At 43.7% G+C, this 24,186-nt stretch overlaps 1 protein-coding gene and 1 long non-coding RNA gene across 2 annotated transcripts in view; both read right to left on the bottom strand.

The window, feature by feature from the left end:
- Positions 1-1,239: 1,239 nt before the first annotated feature.
- Positions 1,240-20,183, bottom strand: LOC108641986. Its single transcript, XR_001922379.2, has 3 exons — positions 18,918-20,183; positions 18,522-18,608; positions 1,240-3,660 (listed from the first exon to the last, which is right to left on the bottom strand). It is a non-coding gene; the product is annotated as an uncharacterized LOC108641986 (long non-coding RNA).
- Positions 20,184-22,340: 2,157 nt separating this feature from the next.
- The window catches only part of LOC103763521 (potassium voltage-gated channel subfamily A member 6), a 4,590-nt gene continuing 2,744 nt past the window's right edge, over positions 22,341-24,186 (bottom strand). Inside the window, exon 2 of the mRNA XM_029965195.1 lies at positions 22,341-24,181. Coding sequence (XP_029821055.1) covers positions 23,422-24,181 — 760 coding nt within the window. The 3' untranslated portion in view covers positions 22,341-23,421. The remainder of the gene's footprint in view (positions 24,182-24,186) is intronic.

Here is a 24,186-nt window from a genome sequence, read left to right as displayed (position 1 = left end):
CAATTACAAGAGCAAATACAAGTGCTGTACTCAAAATTATTACATTTATACTCCTCCCTGCTGCTCCCTCTTCCAGCTATTTCTTTTACACCTCTACTGTCCATGCATATTCTCTAATGCATAAAGACTCTTATGGACCTTTATGGCAAACAGGGCTCAACTGGTCAGTCAGCCTTGCACAGCTTATACTTCCATCAATCCATCCTCTAAAAACAGACTCCCAAACTTACCCTAAACCTGACTGGATTAAAAAAACCTCTTTTTTTTTTTTTTCCCCTGAACAGATGATCTATCTGATACAATTGCCTATAACATACCTTGACATAATACATCCACCTGTAAAACATACTGGCAGTTGTGAGTAATCTCATTTCTACACATTGCTGCAGGTTTTGAGCACCACTGATGAAGGGCTTCAGGGATGGTATCTGTAATGAGAGTGTTTTGGGACAACAACTTTCCTCCAAAAGAGGAGTCAAGGATCATGTGGGCTGAATGAAGAAGGGAAAGAGATGAATTAAGTAGGCAAGCAGGGTCAGGCTGACTCTGTGGTTTGAAATACAGCAGCTGAGACAAACAAGGCTTTGTAAGATAAAAAAAAGATGGGTGTGAACTCAAATGTGACAGTGAGAGCATCCAGGGCTCAAGGATTAGAGACAGTCATGGCTTTGGATAAGTGACAGGGAGCAGACAAGCACATGTACTCACTGGTTAACAGTGCTGTCCCAGTGCAAAGGTAAAAGAAAACAAATTCTGTGCATGAACCATTGCCCTTGATTCCTTCAGCAGGACACAGACTGGTGCATCCAGGGGGGGGAAACAGGGTCTGGCTTTTTCCTTGACTCTTGTCTCATTGGCCTCTTCCAGTGTGACTGCATGGCAGACAGAATGTCTCCCCAGTGGCTAAATGCCATATACATGGACTTACCTTTGTGGCTTCCAAGTCAAGAAGCAAGAAAAAGATGTGAGGAGTTAATTTGGAGATTGCCATTGAGCATTCCCGAGGTGGTGAACTTGCTGGAGCAAGACAGCTCTCTTGGAAAGTGCCCAGGTCAGCTCAGTGGCAGCAGGACAGTGCAGGACTGCAGCAATCACCTCTGAGGAAGAAAAGGTGCACTTCTGCAAGTGGACGTGGACTGTCCTAAGAAAGCTGCATTAATTTCACATCAAATATTTCATATGAACACAATAAAGTCCAAGAGGGCAGCCAGTCTTTTTGACAAAGAAAACACAGCACACTTTAAAAAATACTGATTTTATTCATATGTTCTAGCCTATTCAACACTGGATCACACTGGTAGGAACAACCACACATATCTAATTACATGACTTAAAAGGTTCTTGCCTGTGCAAGGTTGGGTTTAAGTCAAGCACATATTATGGTACCATCAATAAGGACAATGATTGCTTTTCAAAGCTCAGTTGAGTCCCATCTCCCTGGTCAACTTCCAAGCCTAATAACCTCTTCTCCCACTGTGTGTGGGACTGCCTACAAAGAACTTGGATTCTCAAAGCCTGAATCCAGCAAACAGCCTGAAGCATGTCCTCCATCAAAAAATTCTCTACACCTCACGTTCTCTATTGGAAAGGCTTCAGGTTTTCATTGAAACAAACAAATTGCACCATCAACAATTGCTCAGAAATGTTGAACCAGATTTCTATCAAGCCGCTCCAATAAGGGAGCTGGAATTACTTATTTCACCACATGGTCTGGCCTGAAAATTCCAACTGTCTTCCTTGAAATAATGCATCAGAACCAGGTCTCACAGCAAAAGCAAAGCAATCCTGTAACTACCACCCCTGCTGATTGTGTGGGCGCACAGCATGGTCTAAAGCCTCTGACCGGTGCGCCGTGTGTCTGAAGGGTATCCATGGGCTTCTGCAGGATAGTTATGCTTTTCCAAAGGCAGCCTGCACCTAGGCTGACTCTGAAGACAACTGCCTTTGCTGTCCATGGCAGCTCTGGTCACTCACTGTCAGCCACATGGCAAGATCAGGATACACAGAGACTCAGAGAAGTCCCACAGTGCAAGCTGGCCGGCACTAAGACATGGAGTAGGTCTCTTGGGAACATGGAGTACACACTGCCTAAGGACCACAGCCTCACATCCACACTAAGGACTACTCAGAAGACCTGCTCCAGAAGCAACTTTCAATCTGGCAGCTCAGGGTTTCTTTTATAAGCCTCTGTGAACCTGACAGGTAGTCAGGATGTCACAGCTTGTCAGAGTTCAGACCCTCAGGTATTACAGCCCAGCCTGTTACAGCTGCCAAAGCAGAGTGAACTGCCTTCTACCTCTTTTCCCTCACACACTGACTGTGAGAACTGCCAGACAGGCTAAATGTCACTCATGAAAATAGAGAGGGTGTTATTGATAAATAGTTCTAGGGAACTCAGTGCCCAGCATCCATCAGACTAACTTCTGAAAATCCCAGTCATCCTGCTTACTCCACTCTTCTCAGTCTCTCCCCTTTCAGAATCAATTCTTTCTACCCATCCTCCCACTCTCCTGTGCAGAGAACTGGCAACACACACAGGGTGGATCCACATGTGGTTATGGAAATCTGGTGCACGACTGACCTTTGCCGCTGCCAAAGGGAGGGAATTCCAGGCCACAGCATCCCTCTCTGCCCTTCCCTTTTCAATCCTAACTGGGTTTTCAAGCACTTTCAGCACAGCACAGCATGGACTTGCGGAGCTTGAAAAGCAACAGAGGTTCTTATCACAATGGTGCAACAGGAGAAAACTTCAGAGCATTTTCTGGGAATGCTGAGTACAATTATATCATAATTTCAGAACTGTCTGGCTATTGTGTCTTCTAAATCACACAAAAGACTACCACAAACAGCGCTATTTTGGTGAAAACCTCTATGACCACTGAAACTAAGTCACTAACTCCTTTAGAGCAGGCAATGGACTCACATGTTCACAAGAACTGACTGTACATACACTAGGCAAGACGCTTTGTAGGTACATGAGAAACACCTCTAGTTTGGGCCCATCCCTTACACAGCAGATATTTTGCATGAACAGGATGATTGCTACCTGTAGAGCTATGTGAAATACCTACCTTTTATCTGAGCTATGAAATCACAGTTTTAAAAAGCACAGTAACCCGAGGCCAAAAGACAGGCAGACAAACGGACAGACTTCGGTGACTTGCTCAATTCTCTGGAGAGAGCTCTTCTAAGGGATGACCTTACCCATTTGCCAGGTCTGGATCTTCCACTTGAAAAAAAAAAGTTTAAAGGAAGTTTCAACAGCAGAGTCTTTTGGAGATGTCCTGTGTCATTTCCAGCTTCCCACAGAACTCAGTGCTTGTCTGGGGTTTTTGATGAACAGCTCATAAATTGCTGCAGTTGAATCCTGTTTTACTTGGTTTCCCCGGAAATGAGACACATTTGAATCTTGTAGGGGATTCTCCCTGCCTCCTTCTTCCAATCCCTGTTCACATCTAGTTTCAGTTTCTTTGAACTGAGAGTGTTGACCCCTTCAAAATCAACAGCACCAAGAAAATCACAAAGCAAGGAAAAGTTTCCTGTCCAAAAAGGTCGGATTCCCTGCACACAGGGAAACGTCACCAACTCTACAGTAAGAAGATGCAACCACCTCTTTTGCAGCATCCTGACATGACAGCCTTGCAGCATCCAGAATCCAGCCTAGCAAGGAAAAATAAAAAAAAAGTTTTGCGTTAAAAAAAAATGCCCAAGACAAAGGTGTTATTTTACATGGATCACAGTCAAGACACGTCAACCTCAGGGTTCATTTCCTAAGGAGAACGTTTGAAAGGACTGAATTTGAGATATCTTGTCAAGATTACTGCAGCTGGCTAAAACAGAAAGTGTTACATTTCTTTGATGCCTAGTGGGATTGGTTTTGGGGGCGATTTTTCCTTACGGCTGCTGGGAATTATACATATCTCTTCATGCAGGAGATGAAATACATTTTTCATACATTGGAAGGCTACAAAGTTTGTTAGGATGCACTGCAGTGCTATGCTCTCCAGGCATGGAGACATAAGGTCTGGCTTTTACTGTAACTGGGACTTTGGGAATTCCCACAGCCATTGGTGTCTAATTTTAAGTCCTTTTGAGACAGATCTATATTAACGATTTGGCTCATAAGCCCCTCTCCTCCATGTCAGGGGCAGGGAAGTCTCTCAGAGCAAGAGAGGGAATTTAAAATTGAAAATGTTTATTTTATTATTCTAAATCAGATCTGAAACAATTTATTAGGCAACAGATGGAAAACAGGTTGGGTCTGCAAGAACCTTTTGTTCTTCAGAGACTTCTCCATTGCCATGCTTTCATGCAATCCATTCTAGCTGCATCTAAGTCCATCTGTGCTGGTTACACATGGAACCTACAGGGCTGTTAATAAGTTATGAAAAATATCAGCAGTCCTCAACAACAAAAGAGGGAGAAAGATAAAAAATAACTGGTTTTATGCAGTATTTTCTACAAAGACAATTCCATTCCTCACTCAGTGCAGGAGTGTCAAACAGTATACCCACTACGAAAATCATGCACTTTCTAGTTCCTTGTGCTGCTGCAACTCCTGCTACTGCTTGACAAGGACTCAAGTAGCCAGAAAAAGAAAAAGAACAGGCTATAAAAAGCATACCCCAGGCCAGAAGGTTGGCTGTAACATTGCCAAAGCCCAAAGGAGCAGAAAGAAGTGGGAGAAGCATTAGAGGCTGGAGAAGCCTTCTAAGTGAACAAAATTTGTCAAAAGCTCTATCTAGATTCAGAAGGAGAAAATGTCAGAAGCACATAAAATATATAAATATGTATCCTCATATAAATATATATTGACATATTCACACTCACACAGAAGGTACATATTTAAGCAGTGATTACAGATACACAGAAGATGCGCAAGATATTACAAGTAAGAATTTGTAAAATGCATTTGTTCCTTATGAAGTTTTCTCAGGGAAAAAAAAGCCAGGTCTACCAACAAAATGTATGGCCTGTTTGCTTTGAGTTCACCAAAGTTGTGAGAAATCTCTGTTTTACAGGCTAAATATAATGCTGATCTTCAAAGCAAAATTCCCTCAGTGAGTTCTCTTTCATGTTAGCTTTTTCCTGTGGATTTATATCCTGGAAAGTTTTCAATCCAGGGATTACAGAGAGTGAACAAATTGAGATGCTAAGGCTGGTTCACAGTTCTCAAAAGATTCAGAGCAGCAGTAACTCTGGATCCCAGTGATTGCTTGGAGTTTGGTAAGTCAGAGACCCCATCACATAACTCAGGGGCAGAGAGAGATGTCTGCAACAGCTGCACTAATTGAACCTATGACAAATCCCTGGATTTTCCCGCAGAGAGAACAATCCCAGTGGTCTTTGGTTTGATTCTAGTTTTACACTGATGTATCTGATGTGGATCTTCCCCAAAGTCAGTAGAGATGTTCCACTGGTAAAGGGGAGAGGACAAGAGTCTAAATATTCATTATGTGATATTGAGGATCTCTTTTTATGCATGGTGGATATTAACAATCCAACAAATGCTTAGAAGTTGTAAAATCCTGATCTACAGGGAGAAGAGTCCTGCTCCTTTACAGTTTGCAAATGCTCTTTGGCAGTAAACAAGACTCCTCCTGCACTGCAAGTATTGGGTATAATGTCATCTGTCTGTTCAAAGTAAGGGTTGTGCAAAACTTAAAATCAATAGCAAAAGAAATGGGGTCTCAGTAGATAGAAAGAGGAATGACATAAAAAGGTTTTCAGGTTTGGCATGAAAAAAAATTTCTTGAAGTATTTCTAAATCAAAAAGCCCAAATTTTTCTGTACCATCTTTTGTCATCTGTTCTGTAAAAAAAAAGGAATTGCAGGGATCAAACACCACAGCATTAAGCAGATGTCTGCAAATGGCTTAGAAAGCATGAAAGAGCTGTTATATTCAGTTATAGTATAACACATAATCATTTAAAAATGCAAATATTGGGAAAAAACCAAACAGGGTAGCCACAGGACAGAAAAACTCACATTTTAAACCTGTCAAATAAGCAAGGGTTTAGCTTACACACCTCAGCAGTGAAGGACTGACACGAAATCAGAGACTAGATCCAAGTTTATAATAGTGCTTGAAGGAAGGCACCATTAAAATAATGATTAAAATAATGATTATTATCACTCACACAGAGAAAGCAATAGGAAAGGCTTTGAATGGGTCAGAGGAATGGTAGAAGGATCAAAGAAGACTTTTCTATGTCTATAATTCTATAAATGTAAAAGCAATCAAGTATTTAAAAGGAATGGACATGAAGAAAAACAGGAAGCATAAGATAAATGAAATACCAAAGTACTCCTTGCCAGCCTATGACTTACTCATCACTGTTCTTGCTTACTTACTTTTAAATACTATTTTAATGTAAAGTGCAAATCTAAACCAAGAATTTCCAAAGCAGCCAGTGATGTTGGATGCTCAGCTTGAACTATAAAGGGACTGAATTTCAGAAAGCAGGTCCTGTACAGAAACAAAACCTACTACATTGCTGAGGTCATTTTTTACAAGCTGGACCTCATATATATGTAGAGGGATGCAAGGGATTAATTTGGGGGGCCCATTTCTCTATTTTTTATTGCCCTTAATTTTGAGAGTCTGATACTGATGCCTGAATTCATAGTAAATGGCTCCTCACTCCTCAGTGAGGCTTTCTGAGACCAGTGACATGAAAAAAATGGATTATGTTCTGGAATGGGATGTAAACTCACCTGAGCAATTTTTCAACCCCATTTCAGACACCTTCCACATTTATGATTTGAAAAGATTCATGTTTAACACAGAACTGACTCCTGCTAACGTGGAAGATCCTTGAATCCTTCTCAGTGATGACAGATCCAATCCCATTTAAATTCTACGTGCAAGTAAGAGGGAGATCTACAAACAAGAACAACTCCTAGCAAGTTAATTGAGAATGATTTCAGGCTTTGAGTGTTTCTGGGGATAGCAAAGATGTGAGGAAAGTTATTTCAAGTGGATGTAACTCCACTGAAGAAAATCTTACTTGCTTTCATTTTGACAGACCCATGTGGCAGTCAGGTTATTACACTGTGCAAAGATAAGGGAGAGATGATTAAACAGATGAGATCCAGTGTATTTATAGTGCCCATCTTAAAACAGAAAAGCAGAAAATACCAACAGAGTTGTGGACTGAGCTGTTTCTAATGAGAGGATGAACTCCTTCCATGTCCTGCTACAGTAAAGGACACTGATGCAGTGGACACATAAAATCAGCTGGAAATAAAATAAGTGGAAAGATGCAGAACTGCCTCATGTGAGATTGGTAGTTTTAACTTGATTGAGCGAATCAAAACATTCAGGGGAATCCCCAAAACTCCATCATCCCTCCCCAAATTAAATCTCCAGTTTAACCCCAACACAGGGCTGGCCATATGCAGCTCACACTTCTCTCCCTGGGAGCCATCTGGAGCTCCCTTGAAGAATCCTGACTTTCAAGCACATGTTGTGTTTAATTCCGACACTGACAGCCAAAAAGGACATTGTTGGATTTAATGACATTGTACAAAGACTATATTGACTTTCTCCAGAAAATGGGTGATGTGGCCAAGTCCCGCCTCCATTCTGTTTTACGTGTCTAAATCCAGTCCAAGGCCAAATGCTTGTCCTCAGCTGCCACCAAAGCAGTTCTCATCTCCAAACTTCTGGAGACAAAAGAACACTGGTAGAATGACAAAACAAGGCAGATCCACCACGTTGCCAGTGGCAAAACTCTCACCCAGGAAAGAAGGAAGAAGTGAAGGGCAGGAGGTCTCATTCCATTCTCCAAGGAATACTCTGGAGCCAGACTTCCTCTTCTGCATCATTAACCCTACGTCCCACAGAGCTTCAGCAGCAAGGTCAGCATCCTACTGTGCCCCTGCACTAGCCTCCTTGATGCCTGGTGGCAAGGGGACTCTCCCAACACTGTAGGTCCTGCTCACTGCACAAAAAGAAGCTGCTCTCCCTCTCTCCTGTCTTGAAAGAGTCAGTCCACACTCATCTTAAAAAAAAAAAGGTTTCTCTGTTATCAGGGGAGGTTTCTGCCCCTAAGTCCTGCTTCTGCACAGCCAGGGTGTAAAGCTGCATGAACATTGCGGAGGGTCTCCAGCACTGACTATTTAGATAGATCTGCAGTAGCAAATGAAAGGGATTAAAAACTTTAAATGCTGAGGCAGAAGATGCTCCACATGTGAGTGGAGCCTTCATGGCTGGGCTGGTTTTGGCTGGGGCAGAGTTAATTTTCTTCCCACTGACTAGTATGGGGCCATGTTTTGGGTTTGTGCTGAACACAGGGTTGACAATACAGAGACATTTTTTGTTGTGCTGGCACAGAGACAAGGCCTTTTCTGTTTTTCCTACTACCACGCTGGCAAGGAGGCTGGGTTGGGAGGAGACACATTTGGGACAGGTGACTCCAACTGACCAAAGGGATATTCCAGACCCTATGGCACCACGATCAGTATATACAGTGGGAGGAAGATGGAGGAAGGTGGGGATGTTTGGAGTGATGGTGTTTGTCATCCCAAGTCACTGTTAGGCGTGATGGAGTCCTGCTCTCCCAGAGATGGTTGAACACCTGCCCACCCATGGGAACCAGTTTTGTTTGGCTTGTTTTGCTTGCCTTGTGTGCATGGCTTTTCCTTTCCCTATTGAACTGTCTATGTCGACCCAGGAGCATTCTGGCCTTTGCCCTTCCAGTTCTCTCCCTGACCCCGCTGGTGGTGGAGTGAGGGAGTGGCTGTGAGGGGCTTGGCTGCTGGCTGGGGTGACACCACGACAATGGCCAAACCCACCACTGCCAACACCCTATCCCAGTGCAGGTCACACATCCAGGTGTTGGCTCGTCTCATACCTCCATGGCCCACAGGATGGCACTGTGACACCCCACAAACTCCTCACGGGCTCTCAGTGGCACTTCCTGACAGCAACAGTCAGTACAATGCAGACTTTTTCACCCTGCACGTTCTTCCTCTGAATTTTCAGGTTTTCCAGAATTCAGTGTAATTCTACAGATTCTCCCATGCTGGTGCTTGTCTTTGCCCAGAAATATCACCTCCCTCCTGGGGGCATTTTGCTTGACTAACAACAGTAATCTTATCCCCAGAAAAGGCTCAACCTGGAGAAAAGGAGGCTCAGGGGAGACCTTCTCGCTCTCTACAACTCCCTGACAGGAGGTTGTATCCAGGTGGGGGTCGGGCTCTGCTCCCAGGGAACAAGGGACAGGACAAGAGGAACTGGCCTCAAGTTGTGCCAAGGGAGGTTCAGGTTGGACATCAGAAGGAATTTCTTCACTGAAAGGGTGGTCAGGCATTGGAAGGGGCTGCCCAGGGAGGTGACAGAGTCCCCGTGCCTGGAGGTGTCCAAGAAATGACTGGATGTGGCACTCAGTGCTCTGGTCTGGTTGTCAAGGTGACCTGTCAAAGGTTGGACTTTATGACCTTGGAGGTCTTTTCCAGCCTTAATTATTCTATGACTCTATGAACAGCTATTGCTCACAACACACTTAGTATGTTCAAAGTACTATATAAAACCAACTCCAGTTCATAAACTTGCTATTTACCACATCATTTGCATTTTACTTCAGATCACTGCAAAAACTTGTAGTTTTTGTAGCCTACAGCTTTCCAGCACCTACTGTTCACCAAGCCTTTACACACCCATTCGTGGACACACTTGGCACATACACTCTTGTTCAAGCATCCACACAGTTTCCCAATCCTTTCCCATTTGTGGAGCCAAACCACAGATGTTAAAATTTGGGCTGTGCCTCAGATTTCAAAGCCTTCTCATCAGCGTTTGATGAGCCTATGACACAGGGCTTAGATTTTTCCCTCGATTCACAAAGCATCCCTTCAAGAGAAATATTCTGGGAGAACTGCAGAGTCAATGATTTTAAATTAAAATTCAACAAGATATGCTTGTCCTTATTAAAATTTTTGAAAAAGATCACGAAGGTCAATTATTTCAGCTTAAAGTAGCTGAGAAGATGAAGCAACCTGAGTTTTACTCAACTTGAATCCAACTTTCCTTATCAGCTTTAACTTCAGTTGCTAGCCCTTGTTAAATCCTCATCTGTTTTATCTTCACTGCTGTTTTAAATGCTTTTTTTTCAGTGTACCCAGGAAACCAGCACACAAAAAGCCACCAAACCATTACAGCTGGGTCTGCAGCTGAGGCAAAGACAACAGTTGCTAAGGACAACGGCCTGCTGAGGGACAGCAGAACAGCCATGGTCCTGCCTGCTCTCCAAGTGTTGGGAAGCCAGGATTGGATGACAAGAAATGTGGAAAAGGGCCCTGAGGAAAAGGAAACCTCTGCCATGGTTGTGGCAGTGGTAATAGTCCATTCCATTCCTTACTTCTCCCCTCCTCCCAGGGGTCTCTAGGGTTCCTCTGGCTCAGCTTGGCTTTCTCACTCTCTCCGTTCCTCCCCATGGCTTAACTCTGGTACCACATATCCAGCAATATTTAATTTTGCCCTTGCAGCTGAGGCACACCAGGTTGGCACCATAAAACATTAACAAACCCAAAGCAGCTGCACGAATTTATAGGAAAGCTGCCATGCTTTGACGGAGTCATGGAGTTAAAAGAAATCCCCACGAGTGGAAGGCATTGCTTTGGTGGACTCCACGCCTGGAGGTGGGTATGGAGCTGGCAGGGTGCAGGTCACACGCTCCAGGATCAGCAGAGCAACAGCCACCTGGGCACAAGGACTGTGATCAAAAACAGCCACGCAAATACAAGTGATAAGTTCAAATCTCCACTATTGGTCCAACTGTTTCACCAGAAAAAAAACTTCCCAAAGGCCATGGTGTGTTTAGGCTTTAACAGACATTATTTTAAGTGCTGCCTTCTACCAGATTTCTGGGAGTGTGAATTTTTGGTATCTTCTGACTGCCTGGCTGCTTAGCTAAGTATTTATACTCCCACTGTAGTTGCCTGAACACCCAGTAGTGAGGCTTCTGACTATTGACAGAAACCACAGAAAGGGGCAAAGGGAAATATTCAGAGAATCCCAGAATGGTTTGGGTTGGAAGGGACCTTCAAGATCATCTTCCAACCCTCTGCCATGGGCAGGGACATCTTGTATTAGACCAGGTTGTTCAAAGTCCCATCCAACCTGGCCTTGAACACTTCCAGGGACAGGGAAGCCACAGCTTCTCTGGGCAATCTGTTTCTGTACCTCACAACACTCATAGTAAAGAATTTCTTCCTAAAAAGATACTATTAATAGAGGCAATGTAACTGAGGGTCAATTAAAGAGGGTCAACATCCCATTTATCCTGTTTCCAGCTGTGAAAATAATGATGCCCTTTATGGAAGTTACAACCATGTGAAATCAGAAACAGGTTTACAGAGAAGCTCCCTAGAGTTCCCACAGTAACCAGCTGCCCCAGCTGAACATCTAGGACACAGGGTGTCCAGAGAACATGGATGTTCCAGCCCCAGAAGTGCTCAAGGCCAGGTTGGATGGGGCTCTGAGCAACCTGGTGTAGTGGAAGGTGTCCCTGCCCACGGCAGGGCGATTGGAATGAGATGATCTTTAAGATCCCTTCCAATTCAGGCCATTCTATGATCCTAATTTCCCAAGCCTGCCTCACACCATCTGTTTGTGACTCCCTACAGGAAAAACATGGTCATTTGCATTACCTGAAGACAAGTAAGTTTACCAATGGATACACTAATTGTTCCCATAGAACCTTATCACTGATGAACACCCAACTGCATGCTGAGGAGAGAAAGATTTTATTTCCCTTCTGCAGCTAGGGGAAATTGAGGCACAGGAAAAATGAAATGTCAGATGCATACCAGATCCAGACCCAGAATGTACCAGTGAGCATCAGCCTATCCACAGACCGGTGTGGTGCTGTGGCAGATCTGACAGTCAAAACTCAAAATACTCAAATAGAAATTTCTGTTATGCTTTAAAACACTGGATTTCCAGGATAAACAGGTCTTGTTTCCTAACCATAATGAAAATTGACCATCTGAAAAAATAAAGGCTTCTAAAGCACCCTGTACCACACTGCCTAGCTGGCATCAGAAGAAAAATGTGAGAATTTGCCTCCATTTGCCTGAAACCAAGTCTCTGCATGAGTAGGACTGTTAAAATATTTCAGCCACCAAAAAAACCTCCTCATGCATCATGGTGGGCACAAAGACATGGCAACAGTCCCCCTCCAAAAACATAAGGTTTTTGTGAGACTCACGCCTTGCATGAAAGACTCAGGCACCTAAATGTGCTACAGGACAGAAAGCAATTTGCAAGAGGATTCATCTGGGCCTTTTTACATATGTTTGTCTCTGAATCACCAATATATGACTAAATATAAACCATGAAGAGCCATAATTGCTATTCTATGTATCCTCCTATTCCTCTGAAAGATCATAAAGGAAGAAAAACCAGCAAAGTATTTAGGAGGATTAGTTCCTAACAATGCCAGTGAAAATCTGCAGGAAAAAAACCATCTTGCCAGATTCAAAGTGCAGATTTCACTATTCAGTACCAGCAGTTGGAGAGCTGATACAAATCTCTGAAAGAGCTTGTGAACTCCTCCCATCTCCAGTGTATCTTCTGCTGCTGCTTTACCACCGTGGTCCCTGATACCAACTTATGAGGTCTAAGAGAAAAACTTGCTCGAATTTCCTTCTCTTGAACTAGCTGTTTTACTGCCAAGACACTGAGATATGTGGGACATCCAAAGGCCCTGTGACAGTAGTGGGGACTGTCCCCCTGACACCAAATCTAGAATTTAATTACCAAGACCTTCCTCATTAAGAGGTCCCTTAACTAAAGAAAAGCTTCACATCTCTTTTTGCTGAAATTACTAATAAGCAGAAATGCCAGAGCAAGAAGTACCAGTGGGTGTTTTTTGCTGCTACGTAGGTTCTGTGACTGGGGATGGAAAGATGCACCAGCCTCCAAACTCCATCGCAGCTTTGTCACAGCTGCAGCTGGCTTGATCAACATGTATTCAGGCATCTTCTATGGAAATGTTGATTAGTGGTTACCATGCAAAGAACTCCCAACTCATCTTCTCTGAAAACCCCTTAGTTAAGTGTTAATGGCACTTCAAAAATCTGCACAGGTTTGAGGTTTTTTTAAAGAGCCAAGAAAAAGATAAGTAAGGAGGGGAGCTATAGCACATTCCAGATAGTGACTTCTCCCTCCATTCTCAATTCACCCACAAATTTTTCAGTAATAATTTTTTGTGGATTTTTTCCCCTTTCCTTTTTTTTTCCCCCCTATTACTCTCCAAATAAAAGTTCCTAAAAGATGACCAGCTGAATGGGAAAAGGAGGAGTTCAGAATTCAAAATGACACGTCCTAGCAAGTCAGACTGTGCTGTAAAAGCATTCTGGTCTCAGAGAACTTTTTTACCTGGGCAGGTTTTCCAGCTCAGAAAAGAACAACTGGCTTGGCTCAGCCACAGCCAAAGCACTGGGACATCCCTTCTGTCACTACTGTATCCATGACATTTACCTTAATTCAAGGAAGTTTTGGAGCTGACACTGGAGCCATGTTGCTAGTAACCAGAAACAACCAATGGTTACCACTACATTGCTTAAAAAAAAAGTCTCTTAAAAACAAACTGTCCTAAACAAAGGGCAGTCCCCTCCCTTTCAAAAAAAACACCCCCACAAACCCCAAATCCACGTTATATCTTTCATTATAGATCCACATATATGACATGAATGTAAAATTTTGTATTTTGCCTTCTTTACATACATTTTCTTAAAAAACACTTAAAAAGGACAAATATTCAGAGGGAACATTAAGAAAATGATCATGCACATTGCAAAATTTTCCAAACATGCCTTTTGTAAAGAACACCAAAATGAGCTGAAACAAAAGCTCTCTCACAAATATTTCTGATTTTGAGGAAGGGGCACCTTTTGATGGAAATATGTCCTAGAGAAATGTTTACAATCCACTGCTGAAAGCTGTAGTAGATCATCAAATAAAAGACTAATGTATAAGCAATACTGAATACCCCCCAAAATGTTTCTGAAAGTCACAGCGCCGTTTCCAAGGACAGACTACAAAGATCAACTGCTTTGAGGGCATTATTTTGTAAGCATGAAAGCCCACAGTCTACAGTATTAAAAGGAATGTACCTAAGAGAAATGATACATTGAAATATGAGAATAATCTAGAGCTTGAGAAATATAGATTTGTGATCCTTATCTGAACAAAAACTACAATGCTAAAGTAGATGTCCTAGGTTTGGCTATCTGACACCAGGTAACAGGTAAATCCATTCAACAGTGCTGCTCTCTACAGCTCCCTGAAAGGAGGATGTGGCGAGGTGGGATCAGCCTCTTCTCCCAGGCAACCAGCAGTAGGACAGGGGGAAATGGCCCCAGGTTGCAGCACGGGAGGTTCAGGTTGGATATTAGGAAGATTTCTTCACTGCAAGAGTGGTGAAGCATTAAAATGGGCTGCCCAGGGAAGTGGAGTCGCCATCCCTGGAAGTATTCAAAGAAAGTGGATGTGGCCCTCCATGAAATGGTTCATTGGGCATTGTGATATTTGACTGAAGGTTGGACTTGATGATCTTGGAGATCTTTTTCAACCTTAATGATTCTACAGTTCTGTGAACAACAGTTGTTGAAGATCATGCATCACTGACCATTTCTTCATACAAATCACAGAATCATAGAGTGGTTTGGGTTGGAAGGGACCTTCCTTTGGAAGGGATCTTCCTCTGGAAGGATCACCTCCTTTCAAATCTCTGCCACAGGCAGGGACACCTCCCACCAGACCAGGTTGCTCAAATCAGACAACCTGATGGAGCTGCAGCAGAGCTGACTCGAGGCTTTTCTCAACAAGAGATGCAATGCATTGTTCCAGTGATTCCAGGGAGCTCATGGTAGTTGAGGAATGACCAGAAACTCCAAGGAGAAGGAAGATCAGCATAGGGCTGGAGAGCTCTGGATAGGGAGAAAAGACTAGATGAGGTCAGCAGCAGTTCCAGGTTGAGGGGAAGCGCAATGAACATAGTTTGGTAGGACTTAAAGGGGTATGAACTTCCTCTGTGTCTCTAGAGTGGTTCCTAGAGTGATCTGGTATTCCTTGCCCCACCCTACCCCAGTCCTAGGACCTCCTTCTCTTCTCCCAGTCACATCAAGAAAAAACACCTCCCAAGACTCACAGCTCCTCCCCTAGTTCTGCCTCCTACCCACAAACCCCAAGTATTAAATAATAAAATCACCAGGACTTGGTGTTTTGTAGGTAAATGGGTACACTACATCAAACAAGCTGGAGGACACAAGATATGTGGGAAGATCTTAAAATTTCTCAGTTCTTTCTTCGCTTTTGTTTACTTTGCCCCCAGTATTTTCCTGACTAGAGGAGTCTTGTCCATCTTTTGCTAGCCTAGAAAAGTCAGCCTCCTCCAGCTTCCACTTGCACAGCAATTTCCATTCACCTGATTGTTCTTGCTCTTCTTCTGTGCATCCTTCCTGACCAAATTTAGGTCAGCAACCATTCACACAGCATTCCAGATGAGGCCTTACAAAATTAATACTTCCCAGGTGATACTGAATATGCTTCTTTGGAGACTTTCAAAGACTTGCACCTGCAATTTTTATGGCTGCATTACTCTGGTGGCTCAGTAAGTGACACTGGCACTCTGGCTGATCTAAGCATCCCCAATCTTTCTTTCTGTCTGTCTTCCACCAAAATCTCTATGACATTAATTTCTGTGCTATTTAATATATTTCCATTTCTTTAAAGTCAATTATTCAGTCATCTAGTTCTGTGTCCTAATCCCCAGTCTTGAAGATGACACCTAGGTTACTTCACTGCTAAATTTTGTAGTCTCAGCTCTACTGCTAATATTCTGAACAATCCCAGGACTAAACCTCGAGGAACATCTTTACTCTGTTTTTTACTGACTCAGAGAATGGATCAAGGGAGGTGATTCTGCCCCTCTGCCCTGCTCTGGTGAGACCCCCCTGCAGTGCTGCCTCCAGCTCTGGGGGCCCAGCACAGCAAGGACATGGAGCTGTTGGAGCGAGTCCAGAGGAAGGACACCAAGATGATCAGAGGGATGGAGCAGCTCTGCTGTGAGGAAAGGCTGAGAGAGTTGGGATTGTTCAGCCTGGAGAAGAGAAGCTTTGGGGTGACCTAATTGTGGCCTTCCAGGACCTGAAGGGAGCCTGCAAGCAAGATGGAGAGAGACTATTTCCAAGGGCCTGGAGTGACAGGACAAGGGGCAATGGCTTCACACTGACAGAGAGGAGGTTTAGATTGGATAGTAGGGAGAACTTCTTTCCTGTGAGGGCAGGGAGGCCCTGGCACAGGTTGCCCAGAGAAGCTGGAAGTGTTCAAGGCCAGGTTGGATTGGGCTCTGAGCAATCTGATCTGGTGGAAGGTCTCCCTGCCCACGGAACTAGATGATCTTTAAGGTCCCTTCCATCCCTAATCATTCTGTGATTCTATGCCTCTATTTTTTTCTATTAACCCTGACCTCTCCCATCCCATGTAGCATTTTTCTGTACAGCATATGAACCTTGCTGTCCAGTTTCAGGGAAGGCACGACCGAGATCCAAAGAGTTAAGGAGCAGGAAAGATATAGCCCAATTTCTTTAAACTTAGTATTCCCTCAAAACAGAGACTCTGAAACCAGCAGATGTACACCCAACCTACCACGACTGCAGCAATTTTCACGTAGCTCTAACAGCAAAAACCTGTAGGAGGGGTAGAGTTTGTCTCCACATCTACCTCTGCCACCCTTCTGTTGTTGTATTATTTAAGACTTGCAATCACATTTCTGCGGCTTAAAACACTCTGTATCCACGCAGGCACTTGCCTCCACCTTATGGGGTGACAACAGCACACCCTCCTGAGGGCTCCACAGCAGACACGCAGACAAAAGGACTGTGGTCCAGTTCTGCTTTCAACAGGGATAAATTTGGAGTCACTTCACTGACGTCAGTGGAGTTATTCCAGAATTGCACCCGTGTAAAAGAGGGCAGCATCTGCTTTCTGAAAATGGATGCCATCAAGCTAATTGAAAACAACAGATGCATCAAGGAGCAGCAAGAAGAGAGGGTAATGCTCCAGTTTTCTTGTAAAATACCATTTAATTTCCCTCCAAAGAATGTAAGAGTATACACCAACATATACTGGAGTATACATCAATATGTAGTCTGAAAACTAAACCTTTTGTTGGTGTAAAATTGTATACAACCTTTCAGGTGAATGGAATGTGTATCTGCAATACCTGAAGAGATTTCCTCTCGTCATCTGCATTTACAGTCCTCTTCTTTGGGCCTGATTCTTCTCTCACACTTAAATAAGAAGTCATACCACTCATATTCTTAAGAAAGTATTTATCTAACCTTAAGTAGAGAGCAGAATTGAGACCTCTGTTTTCTTTAAACAAACAACAGCTGAATTTGGTAATTAAATGGATAAATTTGTGATTTACAACATTTTTTGACTAAAAGCCTTCCAAAACTTTACACCACTGAATAAATATCTTAGTGAAAATAAAGCCAAAGAAGGACTTACTGAATCTTCAAGGATAAGACAAAAGTTTCCCATAGATCTTGTCTCTAATAAATAGTCAACACAGCTTCAGTATTTGGGGTGACCATGGAAGTTGATGAGCACTTTCTCTTCTGTAAATCCTGTCTTTCTTTTCACTAAGAAGTACTTGCACATTGCTTCAGCCCCTCTTATTAATTTGCACTACAGACAACATGGATATTCCCAATGGTGAGAGTTTATCAGTGAACGTTTATGCTTTGGCAATGTAAAACCCACACTGATCACAGGCATGTGTTTCCCACAGTGTAAGACCATGCTATGCTATGCAAGCTCTTGTATCAGCCAACAAGCCCCAGACAGACTTCCCTGGATCACAGGAACACCCATGGAAAGCATGTGGAATTAACAGGTACTAACAGCATAAGCTACACTTGAAAACAATTAGTGCAGTCTCTGCCTGCTTTCCCAAAAAAACCATTTTTCTGGATTTATCTCCCTGGCTAGGCTCGTGTGTTACTTAGGACCTGACCCTCCAAAAGAAGAGCTCCTTCTTGAAGCTAGCAGGCAATTTCCTCACCAACTGTCTTTGGTGGCAGCTAAGGACATTCAGCATTCACAGGTTCCTTTCATCAGGGGATTAAGTCTTTTCATCCTGCAAACACCTGCTCCCCTCCTTCTGTGTAAAGCAGGTGACTGCAATTCAGGCATTAGACTGTGAACCTGCTGATAACACGGTTACAAATGTCTTCAGAATAGGATCTGTCTCTAGTGCAACTTCAAAGAGCAAGATGAAGAGCTCAAGGCTGTGCTTTCATTTACAGCAACGTAAATAGTGCTATCTTGTGCTTACAGGGCTGCCACTGAGGGCAGGATCTTCTTTAGTCTTAAACTTCCCTGTGGATTTCTCCACATACTACCACCATTAAGAAATAAATAGACAAAATGCTGCTGCTCTTATTTCTGTCAATATAAACTTTAAAGAGAAGCCTAACTTTGCTGAGCTCAGTAGACTTACTTGGACTCAAGTCAGATGAGCACTTTTGGGAAAGCTGTGGTTAACTCCTGCTGTAATCTGCAGATCCTTCCCTGGTGTAAACAGGACCTCAAGAAAAGAACAAACAAAAATAAGCAGTTTAACAAACAGTACATAAGCTTTGACTTGATGCAGAAGATTGAAGTTGGAGCCAGATATAATCCAAGGTAGTTGTACTAAAAGGAGTTTTGCCAGCTTGAATCAGCAGATGGTGAGGATCTGGCTCATACTATATTTTTGTAGTTTATAATTATCTTTCTTTCTTCACCTAGAACCAGATTCTCCCTTTAGGCTGCAAATCTTAATTATAAAATCCTTCCTCATTAGTTTTCAAGAAATTCTTAGTCATTAATTTCATAGAACAAAAAGAAACCTTACCTATTTTAGCTACAGCAGCTGATGCTGGAGCTGTTTATTCCTCTGCTTTCCGGGTTGATGCTGTTCTTCCCATCACTGTACAGAAGACACTTCAGTCCTTACCCTCTCTCTTACTGCCCTGAATTTCCTTAATACTCACTCTTCTTTATCTCCATAGGGATCTCTGTACACTGAACGAGAGGGCTGAGAGAACACCAAGTCCAGTCACCTTCACCCCAATGGCTGCTGTAGCAGTGAGTTTTTATCCATGAAAGAAAAGGGCCAAACAGAAAATTGCTCAGAAATCCTGAATTCCAACATTTTCCACACAGGAGCAGAATAGGAATTTTATCTTGGAAGGAAGTGCAGGAATCTACTGGTAATGCAGACCTCGAAATATCACAAAACAGGTCTTCATGCCTTTCACACTTACAGTCCTTTAAGTGGATTTAAAAATGGTGTCCTCAGTAGAATTCTTTTTCTTCCTTCCCCACCTCCAAGGAGATGATTTCTGCCCTGTCCTGCTTTGGTGCAAAACATCCTGTGGGAAACATTCTCTGGGAAGCTGATTGTCACAAACCAGCCAAGGGATCAGGAAGGAACAACAGTCTTCTCCACTGCAAAACTATTTCCTAGTGAGACTGTTGAAAGAGGAATTTCTGGTCTTTTCATGTGATGCTTTAGCTTGTGTTCCCTGTCACTGGGCACCCAGATGACTCTACATCCACAGGCCAGTTGTCCCTCAGCTCCTTGACTGAGTGCCCAGATTGTCCCTTCACACACTCTCCAACCCCCCCTGTGTACAAGTTAAATCTCTTCCCATCTCCAGGTTTGCACTCCCTTCTTTCAAAGGCTGATAACTGTCCTTCTGAAGTTGGACAGGACAAGCTGTACATGATACAAGGTGATGGGATCATCTTCAGGAAGCAAGGAAAACGTCTGTGAAGATGAGGTGCTAATATCTGAAAACAAAATATCCAACGAGGGCTTTTGCTTGTAGCCACAGTCACAGCGTAGAGAGAAACAGTCCGGGAGGTTGTTATGGAAACAACTCCCTGGAGGTGCCTACTTGGCTTCACAAGGATGTGCTCTACCTTCAGAAGGAAATAGCTTCAGAAGGAACAAGACAGATTTGCATTTTGAACATTCAGGGGTGAGTGCTGTGGGCTGAGAACTTGAGGTAAAATTCTTGAAAGCATTTCTGTGATTTGGTGACAATGAGACCTCTGTAAAGTCAATGGCACAGGTGCCACTATGTCACTTCAGTCACAAAAAAACAAAAAAAAACAAACCAAAAAACCTTAATAAAAATATCAAATTCCACAAGCTCTATAATATATGGGATTATTGATGACTCTGAGACTTCACTGCAGTTCAGGAGGTGTTTAGAGAAGGATTTACATGCCCAAATGACTCCCAAGGTTACAATTTCCACACTTCTGTTAGCTTTTTGCATTTCTCTTCGCTCTAACACAGAAAATCCAGGGAACAAACACCACTCCTGCTTTGTACATTTTTACATGCACTTTCTTTTGAAAAATTAAAAATGTGGATGACAAAGTCTGCACAAAGCTGCCTGTTTACAACAGAATTCCTTCGCACCTTGGGTATGCATGCCCCTCATCTGTATGGACTTTTAAAACCCACTAGAAACTCACTGCTGAATTTCACCAGATGCCTGTCATGTTGGTCAGGAGAACAACCTGTTCTGAGCAGGGAGGGCTCCTGCCTGGCAGGGGCAACGGGGCCAGGCTGAAGGGAAGAAACGAGCACAGGAATTTTCTGACACGGGCTCAGCGTGCGTCTCATGACTCCTCCCGAACTCATGTTTTAACCTGAGTTTTTTATATCTTACTTTGGGGAAACTTCTATCAGCTGATATACTCAGGCATAAAATATCCCCAAACATGGGCATTCTGCTAGGATAGGGCAGGAGCCTTGAAACATTCCTCTTAAACAGCAGGTTCTTTGGCTGGTTTCCAGCAATGTGAAATTCAAAGGGAAGTCCCTCTCTTGCCCTCACAGTAAAGATTTCATTATAGTGACCCTGAAACACAACTAACAACAACACCAGCTTTTTACTCAATAAACTCAATGACCTGGACTTGGATCCTTTTAGACAAAATCAACAGATGCCACCATGCTGATCTCCTTCCTCAGTCCCACTTATTCACCAGGACAACTTACCCACCAGCTGATTACACTCTTCAAGGGATGCAGAATGGCTCCCAAGGCCCAGAGCTTCACAAACCTTTGCCTCAATCCCAAGGAAGCAAAGAGAAATTATACATTATTCAGGCACACTCCTCTGAGCTATGAGCCCTCACCACACCACGCCTGTATCTCCCAGACTGACACAAGTGGCATTTTCCTCCTGATTTCAGAGAGAGAGAGAACAGAGATTTTAATACAATGGTTGTGTGCTGACCCCACGGGAGATCCCCGCATGCTAAAAACCTTGGAGAGGATAACAGGGCTCTGGAGAAATGGAGTAGAGTCAGGATTTGCACAAACAACTTCTACCATATGACCAGGGCCCAGATGAGGAGAGGCCACAGTAAAAAGCACTCTAGGCATGGAGCCATATCTCAAGATGACTGAAAACAGGCAGGGTAATGAAGATGCAAACAGATCCCTTCTCACAGCCAGTTCTAACTATATTAAAGTATATGGATGGAGCTCTGAGCAACCTGATCTAGTGGAAGGTGTCCCTGTCCACAGCAGAAGGGTTGGAACCAGATGATCTTTTAGGTCCCTCCCAACCCAGGCCATTCTACAATTCTATGATATGCCTTTAGCATTCTTAGTCTTATGGCTGAAAAGCATTATATATACATAAAATGCATTCTATGTATTTTGCACCTGGATATTATGTCTGGTTTATGTATTCCATGCATCACATGCAATATGGAGTACATTCTAATATGCATATCATACAAGATCATGCAAGGCATTAACAGCTGCCTTTGCTTTCATACACATGCAGACATGTGAATGCAAAATATACACTTAGATTTCAAACAGGAAAGGCTTTTCCTTGCAGAAAAATTTGCCAGTAGAATCTGAAAGCATCCATTCCCCCTTTTCACCTGCTGGCAGCAGCTGAAACATTTTAAAGTTCGATGTAAGGCAGAGCTGACTGAAACTAATTCAATGATCTCAGAAGCAAAATGTGCATCTTAAGACACAAATCTTGGCAAACCCAGCACTGCAGGCCAAGCTATGCATATCTTGCATTGCTGGCATATACTGCTCTCATGAAACCCAGTGCAAAAAACACTGCTGTCCCTTCTATCCATGGAACACCAAACACTGGCTGGATCAGTCACACAGCAAAAGCATCCCTTCAAGGCTAGTTGCTTCTCCCCTCATTTGAAACCGTTGGGTTCGTGCAGATAGCTCAGGGAAGTTTGTAACCACAGTCTCAAATGTTAACACACCCTGAAGCAATTTATGCCTGTGAGTCATTAAACCTTCGAGATCCTCCCACAGCACAGGTGCAGCTGCCTGTGGTCAGAATTTTTCAGCCTTGTCAACAAAATACTACCATGCAAACTTCCCTCAGCTATACGAATGCTCAATGTAAAAAAAGCAGTGGAGTCAACTGCTCTCACATGCCCAAATACAGAGCTGGGTATCTGAGGCACAAAGTACATCTTATTAAATGCTATTGTGTGGAGATAACAAATGAATTTACTCAAATGCGCCTTGCATCAGAAGGCACTTACCACTATGAAGATTAAGTTGGTACTATAAAGGCCAATTAACATCAGGGCACTGGCATAAATAAGGCTGAGATAAGCTCAAAATACAGAGAATCATCACCAATACTGTTGACTGCCACAAGCCTGTTTTTGATACATGGTATATACGGTGACGAGCAGCAAAAGAGCCTTCAGATCTATGCACCTTTTTTTTTTTTCTTGAAACACAAACCAAAAAGAGGATCTTCAGCATGCCAAGGGTTGCAAAGAAGGCAGGCATCTGCTTGCTGACCCTCCCCTACAGCTGCAGAGCTCGCTGTGCTCCTGGCTGCAGCGTTTCCATTATTCAAAGGCAATGGCATGGCAGGCGTGACCGATCCCACAGCCAAGGGCACCGCGCCGGCACAGGAACCAAGGGCACAGCTTGAGCCAGATGTTTGTTTGCGGCCCCTTTAACTGTTCACTCTGCTGAATCCTTCAGCCGAAGTAGTGGCAAGGGCTTCTCTGCCAGTGGAGTAACGATGCTTGGTTTCAGAGCAAATGTTGGGTTAAAAGCAGTCTTCAAAAGCAGAGAAAGGAATTCCCAGGGGAGTGGGGGTGACAGCTAGCACTCCACGGAATAAAGCAAGAACATTTCTGGCCGCACACAGTAATGAGAAACAGCAAATCAGGACAGAAGAGCCCATTATCACAATCATTCTGTTTACGGTATCACAATTCACAGTCTGGCATGTAAATGCTGAATAGATCCAGCTGCTTGTAGGAAGGCTGCTGTAGAGCAGCTCGCAGCTCCATGTCTGGACCCAGGAGAACATAACTGATCACACCTCTGTCAGCATCTTCTTCTCTTTAAAACCCTGGTTACTGGGAGGAATGAAGTTGGAGTATTTCATGGACTCCAGGTCTTCTGCTTCCAGGAATTCAGATTTGCTGAGAGACTGGTTACTGTCCCCCTTCTTAGGCTCAAAGAAGGGTGACTGTTGCTGGCCACAGGTGACGTGGGTGTACTGGCACTGCTCCTCATGATCAGTCTCTCGGTGGTAGAAGTAGTTGAAGTTGGACACAATGACAGGGACGGGGAGGGCGATGGTGAGCACACCTGCAATGGCACACAAGGAGCCCACAATCTTGCCACCAATGGTCATGGGATACATGTCCCCGTAGCCCACGGTGGTCATGGACACCACTGCCCACCAAAAAGCATCAGGGATGCTGGTGAACAGGGAGTCAGGGTCATCAGTCTCTGCAAAGTAGACAGCGCTGGAGAAGAGGATCACCCCGATGAAGAGGAAGAAGATGAGGAGGCCCAGCTCCCTCATGCTGGCCTGGAGAGTCTTCCCTAAGATCTGAAGCCCCTTGGAGTGCCTGGAGAGCTTGAAGATCCTGAAGACTCTGACCAGACGGATGACCCTGAGGATGGCCAGGGACATGGCTTGCTGCTGGCCCCCGTTGTTGCTGCTGCCCCCAGATTGTTGCTTCTGCTGCTGCTGCTGGGCCAGCTCGGTGCCCAGGGTGATGAAGTAGGGGATGATGGCCACGATGTCGATGATGTTCATGATGTTGCGGGAGAACTCGGGCTTGCTGGG

The sequence above is a fragment of the Manacus vitellinus genome, unplaced genomic scaffold (assembly GCF_001715985.3).
Source record: "Manacus vitellinus isolate BGI_N305 unplaced genomic scaffold, ASM171598v3 scaffold_90_pilon, whole genome shotgun sequence".
Taxonomy (NCBI): Eukaryota; Metazoa; Chordata; class Aves; order Passeriformes; family Pipridae; genus Manacus; species Manacus vitellinus.
Note: the sequence above shows the minus strand (reverse complement) of the source record. Positions and strands in the feature narration are given on the sequence as shown.